A 26,797-nucleotide genomic window follows, 5' to 3' on the forward strand; every position below is an offset into this window, starting at 1 on the left:
TGAGGTGATGCAATTAGTGGCTACGCGAATTCATCAAATGACTCATTGCGGACATAACACGTTGGAAGAGTTTTGTAATCAGAGATATTTTTTTGTTAAACGCGAAATCATCAGGAAAGTAGTATCGGAATGTGATGTATGTCGATTTGCAAAAATAGTTGATCCTGAAAACCACATTATAGCCTCACAACCAATTGAGAGATTTCAGATAGATCTGATTGATCTCAAATGTCCGACGGAACAATGAAAAAAACCCACATGAAACGAATCAAAAAAATAAAGATCAAAAATAATTAAAATTTTAGTTATAATCCATAAAAAAAGTTTTTTCAATTTCTGTGTAACGTTATATGAAAATTTTGGAGCCTTAGTGCTTAAACGTCTTACGCCTTATTCTTGAATTAAATCTGTAGTAGATACATTTAGAATTGTTTTTATGAAAGATAACAATTATTAAATCTTAATAAATATATTTTATTTTAATATAGTAATTTTTAAAGCAAGTTTTTGTGCATTATAATTTTAACAAATTAAAAAATATCATAAAAAAATTATAACTTTTTTTGTATGTTTAATCAAATTAAGTATATTAATTTGAAACATAAAATTTCAAGTATTTTTTCTTGATTTTTTTCTAAGTCCACTCGGGTAACCCGTAGCGCTCGGTAATGCCCAGCGCCTGTGACATAGTAGGATAAACAGTCTTAGTTCACTGTTGCACTGTAGGTCAATTATTTCCGTCTGCAAAGTATTTGAAACAATAGAAACGTCAACATGAAATGGAGAAGAAAATGTTTCAAACATTTTCTCATATTTTTTTAGTTCCGAGAATCGACTGTCAAATGCTGCAGCAAGATTTTTTATTTCATCAGCGTACTTGAAGAAATTTTTACAATGGCTGATTTTAAATTGATTTAGCGTTGGAAAATGTTGATCATTTCCATTTCTTATTTGACATTCAAACAATTATTATTATTATTAACAATGACAATTTCATTCGAAATGCTTTGACTTGATGGCATGCATTAGTAATCAAATTATCCTGTCCTTGTAACTCCTTGTTTAATTGATTAATTTTTTCGGTTATATCTACCAAAAAGCACAGATCTAGCATCCATTCTTCATCATTTAATTCAGTTAATGTCATTTTCTTATGCATCATAAAACTTTTGATTTCGTCAAAGGCCAAAGAATAACTTTTGAAATATTTTATTTGATCACGCAAAGTCACCACAATTTCATTTGAAATGTCATTAACCCTGCGACATATGGTTTGACGTGACAAGCTAATGTTTGAAAACTTTTTAGTTTTATCTGGCAAAATGTCTTTCACGACAGCATCCAAACACTCTTTTACGAATTCTCCATCCGAAAATGATTCATTCTCTTTGAAATTATCATTGCAACAGAGTAGCTTGCTTTAACAGTATCAGAAGAAGAGTGTATCGATGAATTTAATAGTCTTTGCTGATTTCTCAATTCAGATTTAAGCGAATCCAGTTTCCTGTTTTCATTCCTTACTAAATTTCGCGTATTCGGAATGCTTTGTTTCATAATGTCTTCTTACATTGTACTCTTTCACCACCGATACTTTCTCCTTGCAAATTAAACATGTTGGCTTGGAATTATGCATTATAAAAAAGTAATCTTCTTCCCAATGATTGCTGAATTGCCTGTTTTCTTCAAAAATTTTCCTTTTCTTCATATTGATAACAGCTACAAAAATAGATAAACTTTAAAATTTATTAATCTTATAAAATTTATCTTTATTTATTAAACTTAAGAAAAATTTATCTTGAATGTATTTATAGGTTAACTACATACAAAATTTCTCTCGCGGGCCGCACCAAACTCCATCGCGGGCCGCATGCGGCCCGCGGGCCTTGGGTTGGCCAGCCCTGGTATAAAGAATTATAAAAACAGAGCTAAAATATAAGAGGAAATGCATTCTACGGAATGTAAAGAGTAGAGTACGCCTGCTTCATCAAAGATCACTTGGACAGTACGCCGAAGAAGTTGTGCAGCTCAATTATGGCTCAAAATTTGATTGCTCATTGGGCAGCATAGAGGATTCAGCAATGTCATTAAGATTACCCGGTTGATTTGCTTTCATAAATTTCCCAATCAAAGCATTTATACCAGTCAAAATTTATTTATAGGGTTTTCGGATCAATATAATAACTTTTCGAATCATATAATAATTTTTCGAACCAATATAATAATTTTTCGAATCAATATAATATGTGTTTTCCGATGTGTTTGTAAGCAGCTATATATGCTTTTTGGGGAAAGACCAGTTTCCACGGAGCAGAGGTGGTTATCTATAGAGAATTGATAAGTTGCTCGAGTGTGGGGTAAATGCAGCAGTTTTCCGTGAGGTATCTTGACCCAGTAGCGATTGGGAGTCTTCGTTCTTATGGCGTCTCAAGCGTCCAACAATCATTGTAGATGGCTTGACAACTGTGAATATAATTGATTTGTTCATTAGTCCTATTGCGTCTTCTCCCCAAACCATTTGGTTTGGTGTTGTGCAGTGTTACAAAGGAATAAGAAAAGGTCTCACAGAAATGGGCCAAAAGCGTGCCCAGGAAATCTCTGTATCCGCGGAATTATTGACCTTTTTCTGTGTCTGCCGTTGAGAAGCCGTTGTGATGGAGTGTACAACTTTTTTATCAAAAACTTTACTTCAATCCATGAACATCTTTGTGCCGAAATCTCATTCCAAAAGTGGATATATGTAATTCCCCGAAGGATTTAAGGCCGATCACGTGCATGCCGAATCTATATAAATTATTGACAAAATGTGTGAACAGGAATTTGTCAGAATATGTTGATTCATATGATTTAATAACTGAAAATCAGCTGGGAACAAGGAGAATGTGTCAAGGGGCAAAAGAACAAGCTATTGTCAATCAATGTTTAAATCAAAAAAATGGAAACAATTTATGTTCTACGTGGATTGATGTTAAAAAAGCCTTTGATTCGGTCGAGCATGAATTTTTGGGCCAAGTATTGCAAAATTCTGGTCTCCCCTTCTGGATTATTAGATTTATTAATAATCTTATCACAAAATGGAAGATAAGGCTTAATTTAAACAATAATACTCTGGGAGAAATTAAAATAAAGCGAGGAATTCTACAGGGAGATTCTCTTTCACCGCAGATCTTTGCTTTGTTAATGGACCCTCTAAGTCGATTGCTGAATGGAAAGTTTCCGAAGATAACGATGGGGACTTTAGGAAATGGGGAACCCACTTATGCAACTAATCACCTCCTCTTTATTGATGATATAAAACTGTTCTCTCACCATAGTGATTCTATGGTTATGATGATGGAAGAAGTGGATTTGTTTTTTGATGCAGCTAGGCTGGAGAGAAATTTTGAAAAATCCGCAACAAATGTGAAGTTATTGTCTGACAAAGCCCGGTTCCTTGATGGATTGGATGGATATCAATATTTGGGAGTCCTTGAAGATAAGAACAGTAATGTCCTTAAAGAAGAAATTATGAATAAAATCTATAAAGAAGCATCTACGCGTATTGAAAATTTGACAAAACTGATTTAAACTCAGTTAACCTGTTTAAGGGATAAATGAATATGCACTCTCACTTTATAACTATTACATTGGATTGATTGATGTGGAGCCTGGAGAATTTGAGCAGATTGATAAGAATATTCGCCGAATTCTTATGGACAGACGTATACATTTCCAACACGCAAACAAAGAAAGATTGTATCTACCAAGAAATAAATTTGGAAGAGGCCTGGAGTCTGTCAGTAATAAAGCTGAACGGATGCTCCTCCAATTTTATAATGACTTAGAACATAAAGCAAATTACTGCCTGAGAAGAGAAGGAATTCTACGGGTCATTAATTCAGAGAAAACCCACATGGCCACTATCGTAGAATTCATTTCCAGAAAGTACAACATTTGACAATGTCGACATTGATGGAAATACAGCATGAATATCTGCTTAAAGAAATTGAAAAGAAGCAGATGCACTCTATCTTATTTCAATGTCTGAAAGACACGGAAGTAAATGTTTGTGAATCTTCTGGATGGTTGATTAATGGAAATCATTCCCCCATGACTGAAGGGAGACTGTGCCTACTTCAGGACCGCAACATGTTTTTTGATAATGGAGAAAATAAGTGCACGCATTGTAACTCGGCAAGAAAAACAGTTGATCACCTTGCAACTAGGTGCGGGAGAATGCTGAATAGCTCATATCTCAGACGGCATAACGAAGTAGTCAGATGTATTCACTTACATCTCTGTCGTCAATATGGAATAAGGAAAACTAAGAGACTAAAGACACACTCAGTTCAATCTGTTGTTAGCAATGAATTTGTGGAGATTCGTGTGGATACTACGATTAGTACGGATACAGCTGTGGCGAATAACAAACCTGATATATTTGTCCATGATAAAGTGAGGAATACAATCACTCTTATCGAAGTTGGGGTTACTTCGCAAAATTGCCTAAAGCAAGTCGAAGTTGAGAAGTTCCACAAATATGACTTATTGGCTAATGAACTTGAAGCAATTCATCACGCAAAAGTGAAAGTAATCCCTGTTGTAATGACCTGGGATGGAATTGTCTCAAGATTTTTCAAGGGTCATCTTGATGTCCTCAAGCTGGAAGAAAGAGTGAGAGCATATATTCAGACAGTGGTTCTGAGAAAGACATTGGAGAGCATGCAGGCTGAAGAGAGGCATGGTATATCGATACCTAGTGAGGAGAAAGCTGAAACGGAATGTCAACCAAGGGCAGCCTCAGAATGTGGAGTGTGCTTCGACGAGAACACACCCATACGGTCACTGGATTATGGGCCCAAAAAGAGAAGATTAAGCTAATTAATTAATTACTTTAACATGGATTTGTTGTTTAAATAATAAACAGTTTTTTTTCTAATAATTTTTTAAATATATATTAAAATTTTTATGGTTTTATGGTTTATAATATAATGATGGAACTGAAAAATTTATAAAATCTAATTAAAAATTTGTTTTAATCCAATAGTACGAAACTGAATTATTGTATTTTGGATATATTTTATCTGTAATTTTTCTTCTTGTGGTGTTGTGCATGTCTGTTTCTACTGTATCAAGAGAAGCAAATCCTACGGGCCTTCCTGCTGGAGATTTAAACAAAAGTGATTTGACGGGCGCAGGACAACTGGCTCTAGGGCTGGACGAAGCCACAAGAGAAACTATTCGTGATCCTACAGGTTCTGGGAATATGCCAACAAACCTGCACTCTCTCAACGCGATCATAAGTGAAGCCAATTGCTCCTCTGAAAGTGCATGGGTGTCCGAAATTGTGCGAGTCACAAAGCAACGGCTGCGCAGGATCCCTAGAAGCGGGTGGAAAGCTATCGTTGGGAAGTTCAACTCCAAATTCTCTAAAGATCTGAATGTTGGTCAAGTCAAATCAATGCTGAAGCCCCGGAAGTTTGACAAAAGAGCTGAAGTTGAAGAAGTTGACCAATCTATATTTTCGAAGATTGATGTATCTATGTTCGGGAAATGTCTGAGTGAGTTAAAGTTTCAATTGGAGAGAATCAAGGAGGTGCCAAGAGAAGCCCGAGTGCCCACACCCAAGCTACTACGAAAATATATAAAAGGGGAAATACTTAATTGTCTAAATTCGGCAATATCTCATCTCACCCAAACCGCTCCTCCGCAAAATATCAGTGATATATCTGATATAATTTTTGCTGCGCAGTGTGCATATATAGAACTTTCAAAAGGAACAAGAACAGGCTCTGACTGGAAGGAGAAAATCCACAAGGAAGTATCCAACTTGCAGGCCAGATTAAATCTTGTCAATCTCTATGCGAAACAAGAATTACGTAATGCCGACAAGAAGGAGCTATTTGACACTCTCTGTGCGTATGGGTATAAGAAATCGAAAAAGGGGGAACTGGTGAGAATTAGATTGGTCATACAAGATATGATTCGAATAAAAGAAAAGAAGATATTGATGCATAAATCCAGGACCGAATTTCGAAAGGACAACTGGTGCTTCGAGTTGAATCGGAAAAGATTTTATAGGCAAGTATCAGGAGATAAGATGCTCGCTGAGTTTGAGTTCAGTGACAATGATTGCTTGTCCTTTTGGAAGCAGGTCTGGTCCAAGAAGAACCCTCCTAAGCCAGCTGGGTTCGTGAACAGGAGGGTCACCGGTATCGAGAGTGCACCCTCGGAGTTAACTGAGGAATTCATTAAACAGACCATTAAGTGGTCCAACGACTGGAAGACATGTGGATGCGATGGAGTGTATAATTTCTTCATCAAAAGATTTGACTCACTACATGGATACCTGTGTCGGGAAGTGAACAGAATAGTTAATAAGGAACACATCCCTGAAGACTGGTTCTATACGGGCGTCATTTACATGATTCCGAAAAAAGAAGTTTGTGAAAATCCCCGTGACTTGCGCCCAATAACGTGCATGCCTGCTCTCTATAAACTTGTGACAAAATGTGTAAACATCAAACTCTCTGACTATGTGGATGCGTTCGGCTTGGTCTCTGAAAATCAATTGGGAACGAGGAGACAATGTCAGGGTGCTAAGGAACAAGCCCTTATCAATCAGTGCATAAATCGAGAATATGGCAATAATCTCTGTGCATCATGGGTGGATGTTAAGAAAGCCTTCGATTCGGTGGATCACGAATTCCTGTTTCATGTGTTGGACTGCTCGGGAATTCCTTTATGGATAACCAACTTTATAAAAAGCCTGGTGGAGAGGTGGACAGTCTGCCTTCATTTCGGGAAAAAGAGAATTGGGGCTGTTAAATTGAATTGTGGAATTCTACAGGGAGACGCCTTATCCCCGCAATTGTTCGTACTGGTAATGGATCCACTGAGCAGAATACTTAATTCCAAATTTCCCAAGCTGTGGATTGATCAGGAAGACCCCAGTATGCTGGCATACTCTACGAACCATTTATTTTTTGTTGACGACTTAAAGATTCTAGCACAGAAAGAAGAAACTGTCATTAAAATGATGGATACTATTGTTGAGTACTTTGAAGTTGCGGGGCTTGAAATGAACTCTCAGAAGTCTGCGACTAATCTAGAATCATTGGAGGGCTGCAGAACTCTGGATGGAATCGAAGGCTATCGATACCTGGGAGTGCTTGAAGACCGGGGAAGCAATGTACAAAAACAAAAAGTGTTGGAGACAATCCTCGAGAATGTAAAAAAAGAGTTACTGGATTAGCAAAGACAAAACTAAACTCAGCGAACCTCTTCAAAGCAATCAACGAGTATGCCCTGGCTTTATATAATTACTACAACACTGAAATACACCTGAAGCCAGCCAATAAAGAGCGGCTATACCTCTCAAGAAAGTGCATGGGAAGGGGGTTGACATCAATTGCTTTTAAAGTGAACTAATGCTGCTTCATTTTCTGGAAACCTTGGAGAAGAAGTCGGCTATCTGTCTCAGGAGGTCGGGGATCCTGCGGGTTATTAAAAAAGAAAAACCGCATATGGCGACAATCGCAGGATTTCTTGCCTCTAAATACGATTGACTGATAAACAATCTATCACTGACAAATCCCTGAGAGAGGCTCATGTACAATATTTGTCCAACAAAATAAAGAACAAGTCACTCCATTCAGTCCTGTTCAGGTTTAAAGAAGACTCTAACTCCGACCTCAAAATGTCTAGCGAGTGGCTGTACAAAGGGAACAATACACCAAGGAGTGAAGCTTTGTATTGCCTCTTGCAAGATAGAAATTTGTTTTTTTTCTTCTGCGCGTGGTGCGCTGTGTGATCATTGCAAAAAAGCTAAGAAGACAGTAGACCACATGGCTACACGGTGCAACAGAATGCTAAACAGTGACTATGTGAGAAGGCACAATGAGGTTGTGAGATGCATCCATTTGCACGTATGCAGACAGTTTGGAATAAAGAAAACTGGGAAACTAAAGTCTCACTCAGTACAATCTAGTTTATCGACTCGAAATGTTGAGATAAGAGTAGATACGCCAATATTGACTGATACGCAAGTTCAGTTCAATAAGCCAGATATCTTTATCTATGACAGATTGAAGAATGAGATCACCATAATTGAGGTGGGGATTACATCGCAGGAGAGACTCAAACAAACCGAAGTTGAGAAACTGCATAAATACGATTTGCTGGCTGGAGAACTAAAGATGCTTTACCAGTCCGAATTATTCCGATTGTGCTGACGTGGGACGGGGTGGTTTCAACGTGCTACAAAGCCTATATGGAGAAGTTATCCGTTGAAGGTCCGACAAGAACGTACATTCAGGGACTTGTCATGAAGAAGACATTGGAGGCAATTGTGGTGGAACATAGGCATGGAATCCATACGTCTCAAGAGGAATTCATTACGGCAACCAGTCAGTTGGCTGAAGTGGCAAATCAATCTTGCGAGGACCCTTCGGATGAAGCAAACGGGAAAATCTTGTGTTCGGAGAATGAAAGTGCTCATGGTGCGTTGGTGGAAAGCTCTCCCAAGAGGAGAAAAATTCCAGGAGACGAGGATCATTGAGCTAACGTGATTATGAAGACATTTTACAACAAAACTTAGAATAACTTTAGAATTAATTATGTATTTTGAACTACAGTCTAACCTCTTTTTGGGGCACCTAGTGCCCCAAAAAACAGGGTTTCCCCAGATAGAGGGGTTTTCTAATATTAACGAAAAAAACTAACGTTTTGTTAATTTAAAACCAAAAGATGTTTATTCTTAATTTCATTTAACAATTTTAGTCTTTACTTGTCGGGAATGATCCGTTATTTTCGCTCCGAATTGGTACTTTTGAATTAATCGATCCATTGTCAAATTAATCGATCCAAACGACCTTGTCGGGAAATGATGTTTATCACTATTATCGGGTTCTCTGAAGCCCTCAGAAACTTCACATCCATCAAAATTACATCCATCAAAACAACAGAAACACGTTATTATTAGTTATTATAAAATAAAATGCAAAATTATAACTAAAAATATATATAATATTAAATGCCCATAACGGGGTTTATCTTATAAAGAACTAGCTCGGCAGCTCGCTTCGCTCACCGCGACCTAGCCCTGCGGAGGGCCTGTTTCATCATAAAACAACTATAGTTTATGTAGATGTATAAAACTACCTGGTTTAATGTAACCCTATTCTATCGCCTGTTGATAACGATGTTTGTCGTCCGTCCTTCCTTGGCATATATGAATAAATTTTCTCTTCTGCCTACCCTCGAGCATCCCACATACAGCTGTCCATGTGAAAAGCACTCACTCTCTAAAAATAACCCAACTACCTTTAATGACTGTCCCTGGGCCTTGTTTATTGTCATTGCAAACTTTTTTTTCATTTTTTGTGGTTTATTTTTTTTTTATATTTAATTTTTTCATTTTTCCTTTGTAATTTCCTTTTTTCTTTTTTTATTTTTTTGTTTTTTACTGGCGGAAATGGGGCAGGGGAGATGCGGCAGGCGGAAATGCGGCAGGCAAGAAAGCGACACACAAAAAAGCGACACACAAAAAAGTTTAATTAATTACTTATTAAGCTGACCGTTTTTTCTTCAGCTTCGTTTTTCTCCTTCGGTTATCTATTTAAAAAATTATTTTTGAATAATAAAAAAGTTTAGGAAAAGAGGCATACCGAAAATAATTCTATCTTTACGAAAAACTCAAGTAAATAGTTAATATTTTTACGCAAATTCTTCTGATTGCGCTGTCAATTGGTGGTAAATTGTGTTAATGGTTGTGCTAATGTGGTTTCAACTATCAAAGTGTTTTTTTAAAATCTGTTAATTGCACACTCTATTCAAAGTCGTGCAATCTGTGATTGCACATTCTGTCAAAGTCAAATATGATAATAGCTTTAATTTTGATTCATGGTCGATAATTATATATGCATTTAATTTTAAAGAGAAAAACATAGGATGAATTGAATTTCTTTATCGCGAATAATTGGGAGTTCATCATTGTTAATATTCTCGCTGTCGTTTTCATCAAGGATATTCTTAATACGTGAGATTTTTGCCTGAAGGTTTTAATGGACCTCATCATGAATGTCGAGGACATTCGCGTTGTTCATTTTAATCAAAATGCAGAAAATAATTTTTGATTTTTGGGGGAAAGTTTTAAGGACTTTATCATGTAAGTCGAGGACATTGTAGTTGTTCATTTTAACCAAAATGCAGAAAATTTTTTTTTAATTTTTTTGGGGGGGAAGATTTTAAGGACTTCATCATGTAAGTCGAGGACATTGTAGTTGTTCATTTTAACCAAAATGCAGAAAATTTTTTTTAATTTTTTTTGGGGGGGAAGGTTTTAAGGACTTCATCATGTAAGTTGAGGACATTGTAGTTGTTCATTTTAACCAAAATGCAGAAAATTTTTTTTAATTTTTTTTGGGGGGAAGGTTTTAAGGACTTCATCATGTAAGTCGAGGACATTGTAGTTGTTCATTTTAACCAAAATGCAGAAAAATTTTTTTTAATTTTTTTTGGGGGGGAAGGTTTTAAGGACTTCATCATGTAGTCGAGGACATTGTAGTTGTTCATTTTAACCAAAATGCAGAAAAAATTTTTTTTAATTTTTTTTGGGGGGGAAGGTTTTAAGGACTTCATCATGTAAGTCGAGGACATTGTAGTTGTTCATTTTAACCAAAATGCAGAAAATTTTTTTTTAATTTTTTTTGGGGGGGGAAGGTTTTAAGGACTTCATCATGTAAGTCGAGGACATTGTAGTGTTTCATTTAACCAAAATGCAGAGAAAAATTTTTTTTTAATTTTTTTTGGGGGGAAGGTTTTAAAGGACTTCATCATGTAAGTCGAGGACATTGTAGTTGTTCATTTTACCAAAATGCAGAAAATTTTTTTTTAAATTTTTTTGGGGGGAAGGTTTTAAGGACTCATCATGTAAGTCGAGGACATTGTAGTTGTTCATTTTAACCAAAATGCAGAAAATTTTTTTTATTTTTTTTGGGGGGAAGGTTTTAAGGACTTCATCATGTAAGTCGAGGACATTGTAGTTGTTCATTTTAACCAAAATGCAGAAATTTTTTTTAATTTTTTTGGGGGGGAAGAGTTTTTAAGGACCTCATCATGTAAGTCGAGGACATCGTATTGCCAATTTGAAGTTGGTGTGCACACACAGACAGACAGACAGACAGACACACACCATACCATTTTATATTAAGATAAACAGAAAAATCCTAATAGAAATTCAAATTGCCCCAAAACCCAAGGGTGCCCAAAAATCCGAGGGTGCCCCACGTCCGGGGTCGCCCCAATAAGGGGTTGCACTGTATAGTGATCTAAAAACAGATGTTTAGCCTAAATTCCAGTCTTTTTTTTTGGACGAATTTAAATTTTAAAAAATCCACCTAACTCTATTTTGCGAGAATAAATTTTTCTTTGATTTATTTCTTAAAACCGTACTACAATTTCATACTCTACCGTCCTTGATGTTGTAGTTATATTTTACGTCGCGATTAAAGTGATATTATGAATATACCAACGTGTTAAATTGATTTAAAAATGTTTTGAATGGTAGCTTTGAATTTTCTAATTTCGTTTTAGAATCAGATAAGTATGACAACTGTTGTGACCATACCATATCTTGGAGGGGTTGTTCTTGCTGCAGATAGCAGAGCAACCCAAGATGCGAATACTCCTAACGAAAGCTGTAATAAATTGTTGAACTAACAAATTAGATGATGACAAGACAAAGAAAATATTTCAAATTACGATCAACACGATTATAGGGTTCTCGGGTAACATGTACACCCCTCGTCATCGAAAACCGGACAAGCCATTTTTATGATTTTATTAATTAAATACGAAAAATCAAAAACTTACGCTTAATATTTTACTTAATAATAATAATTGTGTATAAATTATTTTAAATGCTATTATAGAACTAATTTTAACGCAGAATTTCAATTTAGCTAAGACATGTAAAACCGTACAAAACTTTATAGATCTAAAAGTCGTTGAAAAGAAACTAAAAAGTATAGTCAGAAGAAGAAGAATCACCTTTCAGATTTCCTAAAGGGGACAAATTATGCATTTTATAATCATAATAGACTTATCGAATGATTTCTACAAGTATAGGAGTCCCAAAATCAACTGTATCAGATGTGATTCAGAAATTCAAAAAAATGGATCAATTAACAGACATCCGGGAACTGAGAGAAAGAAAATATTGAAAGAAGAGGAAGAAATTTTGATTTTAGTAGAACTATCAAATAATACCCCTAATAAAAGTGCCAAAACTCTTAGCATCGAAATTAAAACTATGTTCAAAAAAAATTTCAACAAGAATAGTATCTCGAATTTTAAAATAAGAAAGGATTATATGGCGAGCAGCTGCAAAAGAAAACCTCTTTTATCCACAAAAAAAATATAATTTTAAGACGTGAAATTACGAAATCATCATTTTAAGCATTCCGACGAGACATGGAAAGTCGGTAATTTTTACCGATGAATGGTCTTTTGATATTTTAATACAATAAGCATCAAATAGTGTATAGAAAAAAATGGTTCTGCATACAAAAAATGCAATATTGTCCCAACTGTAAAAATTCGGTGGTGGAAAAGAATGAAAAGGTTGGTTGGGGCAGTTTCCGTATAACCGAGTCGGTAATCTTGTTTTATTGATGGAATCTTGAATAGCGCACAAATATATTAATAATATTTTATCCAATAATATATTCGAATGTATCAAAAAATTCAGAATAGACTCATTTATCTTACAACAAGATAATGCACCTGCCATAAATCTAAAATAATACAAGATTATATTAAAGAAAAAAACATTATTTTACTTCAATGGGCCCGATCAATAACCGGATCTAAACCGATAGAAATCTATGGGTAAGAAATGAAAAGAGAATCATCAAAAAAGTTGTCAAAACAAAAATGAACTAAAGGACAAATTAACAGAAATATGGAATAATATATCACTAGAATTATTGAAAAAAACACTAGAATTATTGAAAAAACTAGTAATGTCTATGAAAAATAGATGTTATAAAATTTTCAGTGCAAATGGTGGACATATTAACTACTAAATGATTTTTTTATTTTTGTCCGGTTTTACATGTCTTAAGTAAATTGAAATTCTGCTTTAAATATTAGTTCTATAATAGCATAATTAATAATTATTATACAATTATTATTATTAAGTAAAAATATTAAGCTTAAGTTTTTGATTTTTCATATTTAATTAATAAAATCATCAAAAATAGCTTGTCCGGTTTTCAGTGACGAGGGGTGTATGTATATGAAACATTGTTCAATGCATGTCGTTCTAAATATATGTATTTTTCTGATTAATTTGTTATTTAGATTCGCCCATCATGTCGAACCATGGAGTTTAGCAATGTTCATTAAAGGAACTTTGGCAAAATATACACTTCCAATTCTATTGTCGGTATATTTTATTTTTTATATTTTTAGGGCGTGGTTCTTGTATGTATTTTTAACGGTAGAGTCTGTACAATTAAAATTGATCCCTTTACCGCTGTAGACCACACAGATTCCTTCACGACAATGGGATCTGGACAAAATTTTGCATCTGAGTGGATATTCGCATAGTATTTTTGTATAATTATTGGCAGTTACCACGGAGCATTGATAACGCAAAGTGCGGCGATTAAAGTAGCCCACGATGCAATAAGTTATGCGGCGCAAAAGGACCGATTCACAGGAGGATTTTCCCAAAGTATATTTTAATAAATAATATCTTAGTTTACACAATATCTTTAACTGGGATTAGTTTCGTGGGGATAACCCCACTATAATAACTTCTGTGGGAATTGGAGTCCACACCCTGTCACAGTCCGATAAAGAAACACGCCGTTAATGAAACGCCAACATCAAATTGACAAAAATCATATCGAAAAATAGCTATAAATTTTAATAAAAATCCGTTTTTTAAAGTTTAAATAAAGAAGCATGAAAGTATGCGGATAGTGAGACTAACTAAAGAAATTCTCAGTATTATACAAAATATCAAAGAAGAAAATTCAGAAATTGAATTTCTTGATAGCATGAGCCGCCTCGACAGGTTAAGTGTCAAGTTCAAAGTGGGATTTTCCAAATTCAATATGGGATTTCCAAGTTCAATATGGAAATTTCCAAATTCAATATGGGATTTCCAAGTTAATTTTAAAATATTTGAAAAAAAATCATGACTCATTTATATTAAACGAAAAAATTAAAATGTTACGTCCTTGTAATTTAATAAAGAAGGCAATAGTCCTTGGATTCTGGCTATTAACTTAGCACAAATCTTTGGACTAACTTCGTTCATAGATTGTTTAATTAAAACCTCCAATCTCTGTTTCCAAAATTCTGTTTTTGACAAGTCAGGTTCATTTCCATCTATGATATTCCCAAGATTTTCAGCCATTTTTCTTTCTACAAAAGCTTTCATTTTAGACTATATTTGTTCGATTGGATTCAACATTGGACTGTAAGATCAAGCGATACAATAGATACATATACTATTTAACGAAAAAAATTTACGAAAATATTCATTTACGAAAGTCCAAATCTTTTTTTTTAGTATTTCAGCCTTTTCTTTCTACAAAAGCTTTCATTTAGGGAATATTTGTTCGATTGGATTTAACATTGGACTGTAAGATGCAAGCGAAAATTTTGTTTTCTGTGAATTCATTTTCTTCAAGTATTTTTTCAATGTCTGTATGACATGGAGCATTGTCATTATTAAAACTACTGGACTTAGATAAAAACTTCTATGCTTTTTTTAAAGCATGCTTTAATCCAATTATACGCAGTTTGTTTATTAAAGGATCCTCTTCCTTATTTCAAAGTGTATTACCCCTTTGTACCGATGCAACCGATAACATGAATGTTAGCTTTTTAGATGAAGCTGCACGTGTATTACATTCGCTGCCCCTTTTCGACCTCCCTTGTTTCTTGATATGTGTAAATTAAAGTTGGATTCGTCCATAAAAAGAATCGGAATTCCATTGCCTGATAACCAAGCAGCTTTCACACAAAATCTTTGCGCTTCTTTTTGTTCTGCATTGAGTTGCTTTTTTAGGTTCGAATCTTATGTTTTTATGGTATACATAAGCGAATCAAGATGCAGGCGAACCCACTCACCTGACACTTTTATTCCGTACTTATCTGGATCTTGCAGCCAATTGTATGCAAGTAATTTTCGGATTTGACTCAGACCATTTCTTGCATATAATGTTACGTCCTTGTAATTAATGTAATTTGAATACGAAAACACCTCTTAAATCATCCTTAAAGCCTCTTTATCACCTGTATGCATTGTATTTTTATTTATTTATTGAACCAGAAAACTTACCGTCATAGCAAAAGAAAGCAGAATTCAGGTGATTCAAGCCTCCCTCAGCAGTTCGCGCATCCTCACCCGATGTGTTCCGCCGTGTCTCGACGCATTTTCGGTACGGACGGGGATTTTCAGGACGAACCTCTCGTAGATGGGTTGCAGATGACTTTATGATGTTGTTCCAGGCTTTGGGATAATCTCTTTATCGGAAAAAGTATTTAGCAGGTTGCCGCTTTCAACCGAATTTTGTGTCGATTTTGATTGATTGTGCACTTAAGTTTGTTCCCCAGATTCCGCACGCATAGCCGATCGTAGGTTCAAGTATGATTATATATGTTGTTTAGGCCATATAGGCCTTTGCATTTTCCTGCGTTTTTCAGGAAGGCATTCAGGAAGTTACCTTTCTTGCACCCGCCATAACTACATTTTCGACGGGGTTGAAAAGATTAGAAAGGTGTCGAATGTAACTCCAAGAATCTTCTGGGTTTTGCTCTGCGGTATAATTTCCCCATCTAACTTCGCTTCAATTGAGACTTCCCAAGTTTTTCGTAAACAGAGTCAAAATAGATTTTTCCGGACTTGCCTCCAGTTCGTTTTTATATAGCCATAAAATCAGATTGTTGAGGTTATCCTGTATTTTATCCGTTGCTTTTATTATGCTTACATCCCTTGATGCGACGATAATATCGTCTGCATATAGTAATAACAAATCGTTGTCCTTTTCTGGCTGTGGTATGTCGTTCATCATGAGATTGAATAAAAGTGGAGATAGTGGAGAACCCTGAGGGACCCCATTTGGTAATAGTCTCGATATGGAAGATCTGTTCCCACAGCAAGCCCTTCCCTGACGGCCGCTCAGGAAATTCCCAAGCCATAGTTTTGGATTCGTATCAATATTTGAGGAATACAGTATGATCCAGGTTGCTCCTTCGGTTTTCCAGGCTTCAGGATTGGGTGAATGCACGACAGTTTCCATAATGTTGGAATGAAATTGAAGTTGCACGAGTAGTTGTAAATACTCGTAAGTGCAGAGATAGCTGCATCGCCCAATTTTTTGAGCATGATCGCTGGGATTCCGTCTGGTCCGCAGAAGCGTGTATTCTTTAGTCGGGGAAATTTTTAAAGCGACATCTCGAGGTAGGAAATACGATGATGGAGTCTCCTTTTCGGTTTGCCTTAATAATTGGAGAGGATTCCGACTTTTTATAAGGCTTGTGACTATCTTCACGCAATGTTTCATAAAAGTGTTAGGTCTAGTTGGTGATTGTGTCATCCTGTTTGTACTGTCGGCGTTTTAATGTTACGCAGCATCTTACACATTTTCGAGAGTGAGCACTTTTTTGTTCATCTCCCGGGGAAATCGTGTCCAATTTTCTTTTTTGCACTCGTCTCGCACTTTCTGCGATCACCATGTTCAATTTCCGAATCCTTCTCGTTGTAAGTTTCGTCAGATGTGTACTGTGTTTGAGACGATTTCTTTCTTATTAGTTTGCTGTTTTAGCGTCGTATTTTCTTTCGTGAGTTTCAGGACTCCTTTCTTTACAAAATAGATCTCTCCCTTTAGAATAACTTTGTTAAAGTAGTTGACTGCGTGTCGAGGGAGTTGAAATTCTGAGGATGAAAGTTCCATAGGGATGAATAACATAATTTTTATATCCTGTCCAGTCGGCATTAGCGTAATCGTGGCAGTGAAATTGCATGCTTTGACCGGGTCGCCGGGGTGCAATTGATTTTGATAAGAATAGGGTTGTGATCGCTCCCCAAGTCAAAATTAACGGACCAATGACAAGAGGTTGCCAGTCGTGGTGAGCAAATAGTGATATCGGGTGAAGTGAAGTGAATTTTTCTCGTTTGTAAGGGGTTTGAGTGTTCATCTTGGTCGTTTGCAACACACAGATTTCCAGGTGAGAAATTATTAGGTTCCCCTTCTTATCTGGAGGTTGCTTCCAATACCATGAGGGGTGTTTGGCATTAAAATCGCCAGAGACCAGCAAGTTTTCCACCTTGTCAAGTTCAGACAAATCCACTGTAAATTCTTTGGCACAGGAGCCGGGAGGCGGAATATAGATGTTTCCAATAATAATTTGTCCAAGAGAAATTTGAATGGAGATGGCAAGAAATTCTGTATTACAGTCTTTATCCAGTTTCCTGAATGTGAAGTGGTTTTTGTAGAAGATGATTTCCTTTCTGACAAGGGTCAATAAGCCTCCGCCGTGTCTCGATGGGCGATCCACTCTTAGCACATTGAAGCCAGAGAAATTGGGAGTTTTGTCAGTTTTCGAAAGCTTCGTTTCTTGTAAAAGGCAGACGTCAATATCTTTCCTCTCCAGATAAAGTTTTAGTTATTTGGCCTTGCCTCTAACTCCGTTGATATTCAAGCTGAGTATATTGAGGTTCTTTCTAGGTCCAGGATTTTGCTCAACATCTCCGAAAATGATGAGCGCCACCAGGAAAGTGCACTAACTTGGAGGGAGTGCTGTCCAGGGGGAAGTCCGAGGGAGAACATGAGAACATGCAACTTGATTCCAATCCCCATCATTTTCGTAAACGGTCAACAAATTTTTTCTTTTTTCAGCTAATTCTTTTTTTTTATTAACGTACATTTTGTAATGTAAGGCGATTTAAATTAATAAATGAATTCAATAACCGACTTGAAAATCTTGAACTTGAAAATCCCATATGAATTTGGAAAATCCCACTTTGAACTTGGAAATCCCATATTGAATTGGAAAATCCCATATTGAATTTGGAGGAGTTGCAATGAATCTTGTTAGACAAGATAGGTGTGTAGTTGTTGAGTGCTGCGGACGGAAGCCATGTTGTGAACTTTGATAGAGTGAGGAAAAGGGTAGATTGATTTCAGGACAAATTTTCGAGGATTTTTGATAGGACAGAGATGAGGGAGATTGGCCTGAACGAGGAGAGGACTCCAGTTCCTACAGGAAATACAAGACTTTTCTCATCCAAGTCACAAAATCTCTATTCCAGAAAAAAAAGACACATTATTTCTACTCTGGCCATCAATGTAGATGTCTTTCAAAAATACTCTCAACCAACAATGGGAAAACTGCGAATAAAACTAATCCATGACTACATCTCCTCTCGTGATATCAGGATGCTTAAAAACAACAAACTTCTCAACTCTCCCCCCCCGCCGGTCCACTCCTCAAAGCAATCACTTGGCAGATATCTCCGTGTCCAGCTTCCTCAGATTCGCTCGGGACATTCATCCACTCATTTTCGAAACATACCGTTCCTTCACCCCTGAAGACTCTTTCCCTGTCCTGGACCGCCTCACTAGTCTCCGCCATTGGAATTCGGGATCTCTGGGAGGCGCCCGATCTTCGCGTCTCGCTACCTGATTGCAGCCGGCTTCCTACGTGAGTGAAGCCGGGGTAAAATAACTAACTAACAATAACTTCTGAAATTCGTTTAGCGAAGCCTTGCCTCTAACTCCGTTGATATTCAGCTGAGTATATTGAGGTTCTTTCTAGGTCCAGGATTTTTGCTCAACATCTCCGGAAATGATGAGCCCGCCACCAGGAAAGTGCACTAACTTGGAGGGAGTGCTGTCCAGGGGGAGGTCCGAGAGAACATGAGAACATGCAACTTGATTCCAATCCCCATCATTTTCGTAAACGGTCAACAAATTTTTTCTTTTTTCAGCTAATTCTTTCTTTTTATTAACGTACATTTTGTAATGTAAGGCGATTTTAAATTAATAAATGAATTCAATAACCGACTTGAAAATCCTTGAACTTGAAAATCCCATATTGAATTTGGAAAATCCCACTTTGAACTTGGAAATCCCATATTGAATTTGGAAATCCCATATTGAATTTGGAAATCCCATATTGAATTTGGAGGGGAGTTGCAATGAATCTTGTTAGACAAGATAGGTGTGTAGTTGTTGAGTGCTGCGGACGGAAGCCATGTTGTGACTTTGATAGAGTGAGGAAGGGGTAGATTGATTTCAGGACAAATTTTTCGAGGATTTTTGATAGGACAAAGATGAGTGAGATTGGCCTGAACGAGGAGAGGACTCCAGTTCCTACAGGAAATACAAGACTTTTCTCATCCAAGTCACAAAATCTCTATTCCAGAAAACAAAAGACACATTATTTCTACTCTGGCCCATCAATGTAGATGTCTTTCAAAAATACTCTCAACCAACAATGGGAAAACTGCGAATAAACTAATCCATGACTACATCTCCTCTCGTGCTATCAGGATGCTTAAAAACAACAAACTTCTCAACTCTCCCCCCCCGCCGGTCCACTCCTCAAAGCAATCACTTGGCAGATATCTCCGTGTCCAGCTTCCTCAGATTCGCTCGGGACATCATCCACTCATTTTCGAAACATACCGTTCCTTCACCCCTGAAGACCTCTTCCCCTGTCCTGGACCGCCTCACTAGTCTCCGCCTATTGGAATTCGGGATCTCTGGGAGCGCCCGATCTTCGCGTCTCGCTACCTGATTGCAGCCGGCTTCCTACGTGTTAGTGAAGCCGGGGTAACATAACTAACTAACAATAACTTCTGAAATTCGTTTAGCGAAGATTGATAAAAAGATTAAAGACAAGATCGAATTCACAAAAAAGATCATCTTTACATAGAAAAAACTGAATCCTTCAAAAGATTTGAGGCTGATGCATATCAGTTCAACACAGAATTGAGAGATTATTCAAAATTGAGTTAAAATATCTAAGGGGGCGATGAACAAAAAAAGGTTGAGAATGCCTGCTCTAGAAAACCGACACTCAAATCTACAATTGCCTCTATTTGACTGGTCGTTGTATAAACTGTAATTACCTTATTTGGTCCTTATTTTTCTTATTTCGTTCATTCGGTCTTTTGGATTACATGTAATTTACAATCGGAAACTTGCGATTAATTTTTTAATTTTATATTTTAAGTGGAATAGAAAACTTGAAAATTGAGCATTCGTTGGTAACTCGTTTTATAATTTCCCGTTTTATTGTATAATAAGAGAGTAAACATTCCTGTTGCTGTTTACGAATTCCAGAATGGCTATTTCGATGAATAGAATCTGCAATAGTTTGCATTTCACTCTCATTATCTATGAAAATAAATAGTTTGTGCTTTTAAAATCTTTCGTTCTTGAGGTAATATGACATAATATCTCTCCCCCAAGCTGGCGACTATTGCGACCATCATTGTTGGCAGGACCTACATAGTTTGATACTAATTACTGACTAAAAATGATTGTTAAAAATTTAAAAACTTCACATTTTTTAACTCTATTCATAGTAACTATTTTAAATAAAGACTTTGAATTAGGAATTGAAAATACTGATCGTCAATTATCATAAATTGATTCGCTTTTTTTATAAGTTTGTATTTTCAAATTTCAATTTTTACGGGTTTTTGAAATAGTAAATGTACAAGATTTTGGTATTCACTACCATTTTTCACCTAAGGATTGAGACTACACTATGTAGGTCACGCCGTCAACAAAAAGGTCGCTCGCTCACCAGCGTGGGGCGCGACATAATATAATAAATATATGCTACCGTCAACTCAAAACATATCTTATTCTATAATGGGTTTAATATATAAGTAAGATAAGTTTGTATATTTTTATTTACTAAAAAGTAGAAAAACATTAATTAATTTTGTAGCATATGATGTCTCGATGTGGCGGCCAGTAGGACAACCTATAATTAGTCTATGCAAGTCTCTGCCCCCAAACACTGTGATTTTTGACGGACGGTGATCACACTCGTTTATTCGTAGAGTCAATTTCGAGATTACCACGGCTTCTGTTCAAATAGGGAATAAAAGAATGGACCACTTTGCTGCAAACTTGCCAGTCTCAACTCCCTCCAGTCGATCTCAGATGACTGACACAGTCTCACTCATCCAAGAAGCGTTTTCACAACTTGTACTTCTCAAATTTTACTAGATAGGCAAACTGGATGGCCGGGGAGACTTTGTTGAACTCTGTTTTAACCATTCCTGGACTTTTAGAACAGCCGACTGTCCATTCCAGTCTTTTCCTCCATTTTTTGAACGTTTATAAGTCGATTGTGTCATTTCTATGTAATCTGGCGACAGTGGTGAATTATACGAATATTGTCTCCCTTCTTTTTATATTCTAGGATGTATTGCCCGAAAATTTGCTTTGGTCACCACAAGAGAACAGTCTCCATGATTCACTTGAGTTTATTGGAGAATATATTTGCGAATCGGGAAACAGTGAGGTGAGTTTTTTTGCATATTTGAGGACGAGGGACAACTGTTTCTTTCCAATTTACTTTCAGTTGTGAAAAATTTGGCCTCATTTGAAAGCCAAACTAATAAAGTCTAAGTTCTGTGCCAATCAGACAGATTGACTTGTTATACTTTGAATCGCCTGCATTCGAAAAAACAGTCAAGTCGATCACTGACAGTCTTCTCCTGCTGGTCGGGAATGAGGGAACTAAGAGTCACTATTTCGTGTTGTATCGGAGTTGTTGTGCCTTACACGGATTGTTAATTCTTCTCAACTCGGATACGACGGCTCTTCATTCTTTTTGGTCGCTGACTGTATTATAAATCTGATTAATCCAGACAAACCTGGATGCTCTTCCAAAAAGTCGTTTTAGTCTCATTTTTTATATTTTGGCAAAGGTTGGAAGTAATGGCTATTTCGACAGAGCAGAATGTTTAATCAACTGGAATCTGTGCTGAGGAGTGGACTGTCTGGCAATATTTTGACTGGAGTCATCCGATCTCATTTCAAAATTCATTTCGAGCCATTCGATAGTTACTTCAAATTTTTAGAAAATTCGGAAAATGAGTTGTCCGTGCACGTGGCTTGTCATGTTTAATAATTTAGTGGTCAAATGGGGGTATCGATGGGGAATATTGGCTGTATTGCATTACTACAATGAAGGTGTCACTACTCAGAAACGCAGTGAATGATGGCTTATTTGTTACACACGAAATGCCGAGTCTGTTCTTGTAGAGGTCTTATTTATAATATTAGTGTTCTCTATCATGTCCTTTTTCCACGTCTTGCCAGTCTTTGTCAACATTTGTCTGACGAGATACAAGATTATTGGAGTCGACAAGTGGATATGTTCAGGGCATACATTCTGGGATATCAAGCTTGCTTTATTGTTGAGTGTTGGATTGATTTGTAGGTGACCTGCTATCTTATATTTGAGGGGATTCTGCGTGAACCACAGTTTGAGCACACCACCAACCAAAAAATGTTCGCCAAAAGATACTGCGAGTCACTTCCAGTCCTTCCACACAACTCGACTGAATATTCCACAATGACTGTCAGTTTGGGTGTATATCCCAGACTGAGGTCGAATTATTGAGGAAGAAAGAGAGGACTGCTCTGTTGAATGTCGCACTCGACATGTTGAGGGAGGCAGTTCAGATAATTGAGGACATCCCTCTGCAATATAAGTCTCTTGATGTAATCTGGTCTATTTATTGTGCTTAGTGTTCTGTGCTTGTCGATGTGATGTCGTTTCTGATCACTGATGTTGTGCGGGTTGCTAATAAAGAAGCAAGGCCGAATGTAATTCTCGTGTATGATGCTTAGAATGTTGAGTTGGAGACAGGAATGGTCTTATTTGTAAAACTTGGACTTGTTGATACTACTTAATTGTGTCTTTATTTATTCAAGAATGTGACCCTCCTCTAAAATTCCGAAAGTTACGACAAAGAATTTGAACTTAGAATATCCACGTGCTCGTGTCTAATAGAAAGCCGATTTTTCTTCGAGTGCGTTATTTATTCGTCTTATTTCTGTCCATTCTGTTTAGGACACTGTGATAAATGGAAGGATTTGGGTCATTCTTAGACTTAATTCGTCAATAATCCCTTTCAGCACAGTCATCAGTTTGCTCCTGTTAATCGAGTCGAAGGCTTTTGATAGATCTAATCTTAGAATGTGGGTGGCATTGCAATTTCTTTGATGTGTCGCACATGTCCATCTGTGACTCCATATTGCATTAGTTGTTGATCTTCTTTATCTGAACCAACTTTGACTTTCGGGTAGGTATTTATAGCCTGGTTTTTATTCGTTCCAATACAATGTTAGCTAAGACTTTCCGTAGATAATTTAATAATATAATTGGTCGTAGCTTTTTAACCGGTCTTATGGATTTCTTCGGTTTTGGTATATCTATTAGTAATTTCGTCCCCAGAGGTAAAGTTGAGTTATTTGGAAACATTTCATTTATTAGTGTAGCGAGTTTTTCAAAAAGCGAGTCAGGGTCATATTTTAGTAATTCTGAAGTTCATCATATGCTGTTTTTACTTCAAGATTGTAATTAGTTCCTTGAGGTGTCTGGGCATTGACGGATTGCTGTTGTCACATTGAAAAGTTTTTTCCTGAGGGGCAACGTCTTCTCGATCATTAGTAGTTTTAGACCTAAACTGACTTAGTCTATTTGAATAAAATTTATTTCTCAAAATGTGTTGCAATTACCTCCGCTTGCTCCTCAGCATTCAGTAATGTCTTCCATTTTTATCCTTGATGATTATTCGTTCCCTTCGGTTTATGCATCGCCATATACATTTGAGAATTATCTTTTAGTATGAGTACTTCATTTATTTTGCGGAGCAGATCTTCTTGATAAAGTGTATTGTTTGGTCTCCTGATTTTTCTACGGATTTTGTCTCTCTGCCCCTGAAGGGCTTTCCTCTTATTATAATCTTTTTCGTTTAGTTTCTTTGTATGGATTTCTTTTAACTCCTTTGCTAGTTCTGTATGTACCGCACAATCCGTACTGGCTGTCTTCCGCGTTCCTAAGTACAGGCTTGCTGCTTCCTCTATTACAGTGCGACCTCGAATTGGGGAAAACCAAGTAGCGGGGAAACCCTCTTTTTTGGAGAAAACCTTGCTTTTGGGGAAATATTTTTGCCATCCCTATAAAATACGATGATTTTTAATGAAATAAACCCCTACCAAGGAAAAATTTTATATTATCAAAAACGATTCATTAATATATTTGTATAATTTTTGATTTATTATTATTTATTTATTGTAACCTGTTTTTCCAAATTTGTAATCAATAATTTTAAAAATTATTTAACCTGGTAAATTAGTTAGTTAGCTAATTAACCTGGTAAAAAATTGAAATTATCAATTTTTAAAGTTATTTTATAAATTTTAGAAAGCCAATGCCTAAAAAACTAAATCAAAGTGAAAAGATCAGAATTTGCAAGGATATACAGTCGGGTCATAAGGACAAAATGATTTGTGAAGGATTTAACATCTCTAAAGGAATGCTATACCGACTAAAAAAGAAAAGGGAAGGAATCTTAGCTCAAGGTTTCTCAACATCCGAAGGGACAATTGGATACGAATTGAATGCCCAAGTTTACGAGATTTTTCGTAATCTCAGGTCGAAAGGTTTCCCAATTAATGGGCCAACCTTAAAGCTTATTGCACGTAAAATTGCGTATAGAAATTCAAATCATGATTTCACTGCTTCTAATGGATGGCTTTACAGATTCAAGAAACAATTCGAAATAAAATTCAGAATATTACATGGCGAATCACGATCAGCTGATAAAGAAGGTGCGGAAAACTTTCGATCAACTTTCAATGATTTGCTTGAAAACTTTGGGGGAGAAAACATTTTCAACTGTGATGAAACTGCATTATTTTATAAAGCTGTTTCCAAAAAGAGTTTTGTTGAAAAAAATGAGTCACACAGCGGACATAAAATAAGAAAAGAACGTATGACACTTCTTTTGTGTTGCAGTTTCACAGGAGAAAAATATAAACCGCTTATAATTGGGCGTACGAAGTCACCAAGAGTATTAAAAGGTGTGAATCTGAGAGAAATTGGCATTGAATATAATGCTTCGTGCAAAGCCTTGATGACAAAAAATATTTTTGAAATTTGGTTATCTTGATTTAACGAGGAAATGAGAGAGAAAAGAAGGAAAATAGCATTGTTAATTGATAATGCAACTTGTCATGCTGTTTCTCTCAAACTTTCAAACGTCGACGTAATATTTTTTCCAAAAAATACAAGTTCCTTAATTCAGCCATGTGACCAAGGGATAATAAAGGCATTTAAGAATCATTTTAATAACTGGATTATGAAAACAATTATCTATGATAAAAATCCTGCAGGGCAAATAGATGAAGCAATAAAGGGAATCACAATATTGGATGCTATTTCATGTTCGAAATTGGCATGGGACGAGATTACAGACACTTCAATACAACATTGCTTTGAAAAAGCTTTGGAATATGACTGTCAGGAAAAAGAGGACATCGAAGAAAGTCTGATTAATTCCGATATTGTGGAAAATGCGATTTTGGAGAGTTTCTGGGATGATAACAGTAGTGATGAAGAGGACTGCAGCGAACAATTTATGGAACATTTGGATGATCAACAAGTTATAAACAATGCGGAATGCGCATTCACAATGCTGCTAAATGTTATTAAGCAAGAGACTCCGGAAAATGTAATTGATCTATTCAGATTCAAAGCAAATATTATGAGTTCGATGCGAAAAAAACAAAACACCCGATTAAAATTAACTGATTTTTTATTAAAAAATAAAAATTGTAGTTATCCGTCTCGGTTATATTATTAAGAGAGACATCGAACAGGCGAGACCTAAATTTAATGAAAAACCTTTTTTTGGGGGAAAACCTCAAAATTGGGGAAAAATTTCCCCAATTCGAGGTCGCACTGTACGTGCTTTATGCCATCCCACGAAATCCATACTGCTCGGTCCTTCAGATGGGAGCAGATGTAGTTTTATAATTTTTGACTGTATCTGGATAGAAGATCAGTTTTTCCGTTGCATATGCACTTCTTGGGTTCTCAATAAAAATGTCATGTTTCATATGTTTGACATCATGTTTCCCCATTCTGAATTAGGGCAAGCATATTTTCCTGAATCTTTGGCTTTCTATACATTTTTCTTGACCGTTGTACGGAGCACGTCACAACCTCACCCTCACCAAATATTTTATTTGTTAAATAAATATTAAACAGTCGTTGGGTTAAATTTACCAGTTTTTGCAAAGAGCTATCCGAAATAAATGGCCTATCCTTACTACCTCCTAAAAGAACTGTTCGGAATGAAAAAGATATTTAGTAGGCATTTCTCTTTATCTCTCTTGGGTGACAACGTAAGGCAGTTACATCAATCGTACCATATTTTACCTAATTTGCAGAGTCATTGGAGAAAACCTCTCTATTTGTGAGTTTAGTCCAATGAGAACTGAAAAAATCGCTTCTTAGATAGTCTCTGGGAAGGCTGAACTGAGAAATTTAATAATATAAGCAATGGAGTCAAAGGCAAGACTCCCTTTGGTGCGTACTGTCGGTGTAAGAGACGTGTTCGAGCAAAAATGGAAAAACTGATCTTTGTTTATTATAAGAAACTTCAAACTTATTTCTTCTTATTGAAAATTGTGAATAATCCAAGATTCAATGAGCAATCGAACAGTTTACTTATTCATTTATGACATCTATACCA

The 26,797-nt window shown here is 36.2% G+C and overlaps 2 protein-coding genes across 2 annotated transcripts; both read left to right on the forward strand.

The window, feature by feature from the left end:
- Positions 1 to 3,936: 3,936 nt before the first annotated feature.
- LOC115232074 lies at positions 3,937 to 4,857 on the forward strand. Its single transcript, XM_029801945.1, has one exon. It carries the CDS (start codon positions 3,937 to 3,939, stop codon positions 4,855 to 4,857), a length of 921 nt encoding a protein of 306 aa, XP_029657805.1.
- An 11,875-nt stretch (positions 4,858 to 16,732) lies between these two features.
- On the forward strand, positions 16,733 to 25,210 carry LOC115232075 (tigger transposable element-derived protein 4-like). Its single transcript, XM_029801947.1, has 4 exons — positions 16,733 to 16,759; positions 21,445 to 21,546; positions 22,782 to 22,870; positions 24,463 to 25,210. Exons 1-4 carry the CDS (start codon positions 16,733 to 16,735, stop codon positions 25,208 to 25,210), a joined length of 966 nt encoding a protein of 321 aa, XP_029657807.1.
- The last annotated feature ends 1,587 nt before the right edge of the window (positions 25,211 to 26,797 follow it).

Source organism: Octopus sinensis, unplaced genomic scaffold (assembly GCF_006345805.1).
Source record: "Octopus sinensis unplaced genomic scaffold, ASM634580v1 Contig19269, whole genome shotgun sequence".
NCBI lineage: Eukaryota > Metazoa > Mollusca > Cephalopoda > Octopoda > Octopodidae > Octopus > Octopus sinensis.